The 6,000-nt window shown below is 47.1% G+C and overlaps 1 protein-coding gene across 1 annotated transcript in view; it reads left to right on the top strand.

Moving 5' to 3' along the window:
- The first annotated feature begins 1,808 nt into the window (after nt 1-1,808).
- Nucleotides 1,809-6,000, top strand: part of LOC105943856 (coiled-coil domain-containing protein 117-like) — a 37,218-nt gene continuing 33,026 nt past the window's right edge. The window contains exon 1 of the mRNA XM_045161265.1: nt 1,809-1,841. Coding sequence (XP_045017200.1) covers nt 1,809-1,841 — 33 coding nt within the window. The remainder of the gene's footprint in view (nt 1,842-6,000) is intronic.

Below are 6,000 nucleotides of genomic sequence, written 5' to 3'. Positions count from 1 at the left end.
TGGGATTAAAGGCGTGCACCACCACATCTGGCAGTATTAGCTTTTGGTAGCTGGTAATCTGGACAAATCCCTTTTTTCAGCCTCAGTTCCCCATCTGTGAATATCTAGAACTGGGGCTCCTTGGGATCTGGGAAGTACATAGAGGTGATGGTTATACAACACTGTAAATGTATACATGTCACTAATATAGAAACTTTCAAATACTTAATTTTATGTTGTGTGAATCTTCAATTTTTTTTTTCTTTTAGAGACAGGAAGCATATCCCAGGCTGGTATTGAATTCATAGTGATCTTCCCTCTGAGTGCTGGAATTAACCGGCCTGTGCTACTGTGATGGTTAAGGTGTTGTCAATTTGATCTGTTTAGTAATCCACAGAAATCCCTTTTGGGTGGATTTCTGAGGTTGCTTCCAGGAAAAATTAATTGAAGGAGGAAATCCTGCCCCCAGAGTGAGCCCATCCCTTAGAGGGGCCATCGTCTCAGAGGGGAACTTTCTATAAGGAAGCTCTGGGTGAAAAGAACCCCTTCCTTCCACTTGGCTGCCAGAGCTGCTTGCTGCCTTGCAGTGTGGATTGAAGACCAGCATCAACTGATGACCAGTGTGGATTGAAGACCAGCGTCTCCTCAGGAAGCCTCCAGGCCTTCAGTGCCTGATTGGGACGGCTGAGGCATCTAACCATGTGGATTGAGCAGCTACTGGGTTCCTTGATTCTCAGGTCTGCAACTGCTATTTGTAAGCTAATCCAACAAATTCCATTTCTTTTTATATAATTCATTCTAGCAGTTCTGCTCCTCCAGAGAACCCTGATAATATAGTCACCATACCTGATTTACTTCAATTTTTAAACTTTTAGAAAGAAAAGAAAAGAAAAAGGTCAAGTGGCTAATCTGAGCTCAAGGCTGCACAAGCAGTGATAAGGAGTTTGATATGATACATCCCCCATATTGGAGGAAACACAGGCCATGAGCACATGAGGCAGTCCTCAGACAATGTGCTCACAGAGCAGAGCCACCAAGTCAAAGGTACATGTATGATGCTTCCAGGGACTGAGTCTGGCCTCTGTGGGCAGCTGCTCCAGAATCCCAAGGGCCAAGGCTGGCTGCCCTTTGGCCTGCACTTCCTGCCTAGGTTATATTTGACCCTACTGCCTCCAGAAACCAGGATTCCAGGACAGTCTGGCCTCCTTCTGGCTTAAGAGTCCTGTGGGGCCCAACATGACCCAGAATAGCTATGAAGCATCAGAACATGGCTTTCTCCTCTGAGCCCCATTTCCTCTTCTGAAAACAGTATGACAACTATTCAACCACAGGGAGGCTTAGGAGGCAAGATGGATGCAAAGGACCTGGTGTGGAGTAAGGTGTATTGAGATAAAGACACCAGGGACTGCTGCTCTTGGCCCCAAGTAACTCCTGCAGTGTCTTGAGCAATCATCTGTGGATTAGAAACACATGCAAGGGGCTGGGGAGATGGCTCAGTGTGTAATAACACTTTGCTGAACATGCATGAGGATCTGAGACTGATCCATAGCTCCATGTAAAGGGCTGGTCATGGCTGCACGTGCCTGTATCCCCAGTGCCAAAGAGGGTGGAAACAGGAGGTCACTGAGGCTTTCTGGCTTCACAAGCTCCAGGTTCAGTGAGAGACTCAAGGAAAGAAGACAGAAGAGGGATGATAGAGGATAGCTGATATCTGCCTCTAAGCTCAGCACATGTGTGAATGAGGTGTTTACATCTGCACACACACATGTACATACACCACACATACATACATCATTAATTCTACACACTGCAAAAGAAAAGAACTAAACATGTCCAAGGTCCACATTTCAGGGAAAGAGCAGGTAAGAACATGAGCCCCTTGGTGGCCACACAGCTGGTAGTTAGCCATGGTCACATATTTGGACTTGTATTTTGTTTTGGTTTGATTTTTTTTTTCTTTTTAAAGACAGGATCTCACTATAGCCCAGGCTGACTTGGAACTCACTCTGTAGTTGTAGGCTGGCCTCAAACTCACAGCAATCCTCCTACCTCTGCCTCCTGAGTGCTGAGATTAAAGGTGTGTAGCACCACACCTGGCTTTATTTGGACTTTTAAATGATATTTTATTTATTTATTTGAAAGAGAGGAAGATGCAGAGAAAGACAAAAAAGAGAGAGAGAGAATGGGCATACCTGGGCTTCTAGCCACTGCAAACTCCAGACGCATGCGCCACCTTGTGTATGTGGCTTATGTGGGTACTGGGGAATTGAACCTGGTCCTTAGGCTTCACAGGCAACCACCTTAACCCTCTATTTGAACTTTAAAATAAAATTATTTTATTTTATTTATTTGAGAGAGAGAGATAGAAAGAGGCAGAGACAGAGGAAAGAAGGGGCACACCAGAGCCTTCAGCCACTGTAAATGAACTTCAGACACATGTGCCACCTTGTGCATCTGGCTGACATGGATCCTGGGGAATCAAACCTGAGTCCTTTGGCTTCACAGGCAAATTCCTTAACCTCAGGGTGGCCTTGAACTCATGGCGATCCTTCTACCTCTGCCTCCTGAGTGCTGGGATTAAAGGCGTGTGCCTCCACGCCCGGCCCTATTTGGACTTTTAATGTTCCACATGTGCTTCCGTACAAGCAGAGCACTTCTGGAAGCCCACATAAGAGGCTGTGGACAACAATTGGTTTCTTCCAGTGACAGCAGGGTAAGATTTCTTTTTTTCTTGAAAGCTCTCACTGTGCACATGTATACTTTTATAACAAAATAACTGACAATGCAATTACACATTCTGACACAAAACCAGATTTCATCCATACATTCTTAATGGAACAGAAGACCATGGCTCCTGGCCTAATCTCTTCCAAAAGGCCTTCCTTACCATCTTGATACATTGCTTCTCCCGGCTGAAGGGTTCACACTGCCTGGGATTGTCTCCCTGTTGGCCTCTCTCATGATGCTTGGAACTAGGAGGACATGCAGGGAATGAAGGGCCTGTTTGGCTCAGCCCTGATCCCCCTGAATGAAGGAATGAGGCTCAAACAGGTCCAGCCAACTGCTTGAGATTACAGAGTATGCATTTTTGCTGATCTCTGGGCTCTAATCACATCATGCCACCCCAAGACTTCTGGTCAGCAACCTACTACTCTCCAAAAACATTCAAAAGAGGCCACTTGGACATTGTTCAAATGGCCTGCAGTCATTGTGCAGATGTTGTGGTACTTGAGAATTTAGGGGAAAGGTCATTCTGACACCAAGAAGCAACTTAAGACACCCCAAATGTGGGAAATGCCAGACAGTGTCCCTAGCAGAGTAGTCTCAGGCTGGCCTTGAAATCACAGCAATCTTCCTACCTCTGCCTCCCAAATTCTGGGATTAGAGACATGTGCCACTATACCCAGCCCCCTCTTTGGCTTCTTATCTGCCACTTCTAAACTACGATCTCAGGCTCCAAAACTTAGGTATGAACTCTTAATGATAGCAGAGTCTTCCAGGCAAAGAGCCAGGAAACCATGAGACCCACTGAGGTAGCTTTGTAACTTATTCTGCAAATGAGGAAGCCAAGGGTCAGAGAGGGGAAATGCCTCACTGGAGGTTGCAGGGTTGTCGGTAGAAGCAGGGTCTCAAATCAGCCCTTGAAAACCAATAGCCTGTGTGCACACCAGGGTCCCACACGTGATGTGGCTCTGAGTCTGGCTTCCTGGTTTTACAGTGGTTCTTAATTCTCAGGGTCTCTTAAGGATTAAATGTCCTAGTGTTCTGAGGCACTTTAAAGCCAGTGCCTACCTGGCACAGAGAAGTACTTAATGATTGCTATATTTGTGGCTGATAGCTCTCTCCCAGAGACAGGTGGCTGTTCCTCATTGGTGACCTTGCCAATGTGTCATCTCCCCTCTGAAGCCTTGAATACTCCACTCTCACCACGCAGCAAGAAGAGGCTTTTATCTTCTTTGGGATGGAGTGTGGCCTCTGAGCTCTGAATATTGTGGAGAGGAGGAGCACCTGGCCTGGCTCTAATCTGTAGCCTTGCTGGCCTGCCTGCCACAAGATCTAAGACCAGCAGTGATCTGCCAGACCCTCAGAGCCAGCCTGTCCAGGGCAAGCTGACCTCAGCTTTGTAACTGCACTCAGCCACTTGTTCTCCGGCAACAATCCATTACCAGCCAAATTTCACTGGTGGCCTACACAAACACATATTCTGCTCCCAAAATGAAGGGACTTAAGAACAATGAGCTCTTTCTTGCCTTGATTTTCTTTGGAAGAGGTATCCTGACAGTCCCAATCTTCCAACTTTTTGACTTACACAAGCCTCAAATTTTTTGTTGTGAGAAAACTCATGACATATGCCTTTTTAGCTGAGACTCTCATCCCAGCCCTCCCTGATTACTGAGCCAGTCTTCCAGCAGATCTGTAGCTGCCTCCAAAACTGAACTTTAGTCTTTTTGGTCTATGTTCCTCTGGGACGCTACACTGCTGAAGGATCAAGTTATCTCCCAGAAGAGGCATTGGGTTGGCTGCTCTCTGGTCCTGTCTGGACCTCCAGCTCCATCTCCTGCCAGCCCCACTCCCTGCCACACACAGAACTCATATTCTGCTCATGTCCTGCTAGCAAGTAACCCCAACCATCCACTCTACAGCTGTCTACCCTCCACTGTGGTTATAATTAAATGGGAGAGATGGCTCAATTGGAAGGTTCTTTCCTCTCAAGCATTTATTTGATCCCTAGCTCCCACCCAACCTTAAAGCTGGACATGGTGATAGCTGCACACCTATAAACCTGATGCTTGGGAGGCAGAGACAGAGAATCCCTAGGATTCATTGGCTAGCTAGTCTAACTGAATTAGTGAGCTCTAAGTTCAGTGAGAGAACCTGTCTCAAAAAATAAGGTGGGCCAGGTGTAGTGGTGCACACCTTTAATCCCCACACTCAGGAGGCAGCAGTGGGAGTATCACCATGAATTTAAGACCAGCCTGGGACTATAGAGTGAATTCCAGGTCAGCTTGGGCTACACTAAGACTCTACCTTGGAAAAAAAGTAAGGTGAAATATGATTGAAGAAGACACCTCACATTAACCTCGGGCCTCCTCATGCCTGTGTACCTGCACACACACATGTGTATTGATATTCATGTGAGCACACATACATACACACATACAAAACAGAAAACAAAAGAATTGAATGAGAAAGAATGGCACAGTGCTAGCCCTTATGTGCAGCCAGTGTTTGTGTCCCACCCTTGTGCCATCAGCCGTGATTGTCCACCCTTCCAGCCTTGTTTTGGGCTGTCAGCAACTGAGTTTGAAAACTGGAATATAGGTGATAAATGGGCAGGGGCCCAGGCATGAACAGGCCATGCGTGGGCAGCACCTCTCTGAACATCTGTGGCCTCAGAAGAGTCATTCCTGTCTCAAATTCTATATTCCATGAGCAAATGAGAAACTGGGATCAATGACTATTGATGTCCAGCATTCCAAGATGGCTCTGTATCCATGACCCCTCCCATTCCAGTGTTTGGCAACCTGTGGATAAGGTCCTATAACACACCCCGCACAAGGCTCCTTTTTCTATTTTCACACCACTCCCTCCCCTAACCAAGGAAACTGATCACTTCTGGCCAGCAGCTCTGACTTCTGCCTGTGAAGGAACATGGTGTCACCAGACTCTGAGGGGAGGTGACCCCTGGCAAGCCAATGACAAAGGCTCTGTCCTTACACCTGGAGTTGTTTTATGTCACTGTGTGTCTCCTTAAGCTTCCTCCTCTCTACCACAGAGTGGTGACGTGTGTAGAGGCTCAAGTGGGCACTGGGCTCTGCTTCCACTACAGAGACACATCAGTGCCTCTAGAGGCTACAGAAACTGAGGAGGGCGCCAAAGCAGCAGGGAAGCACTTAGCCCTCAGTTTGCAGAGGTGTGACCATAGGTCTGGAGTGAAGTGGTTCAGGGGATGAGCAAGGGTGCACATGTCCAGGCTGCTCTCTCTGGGCTCCTGTAGGAAGGGTGATGTTGGGGAAGAAG

The sequence above is a fragment of the Jaculus jaculus genome, chromosome 11 (genome assembly GCF_020740685.1).
Source record: "Jaculus jaculus isolate mJacJac1 chromosome 11, mJacJac1.mat.Y.cur, whole genome shotgun sequence".
NCBI lineage: Eukaryota > Metazoa > Chordata > Mammalia > Rodentia > Dipodidae > Jaculus > Jaculus jaculus.
Note: the sequence above shows the minus strand (reverse complement) of the source record. Positions and strands in the feature narration are given on the sequence as shown.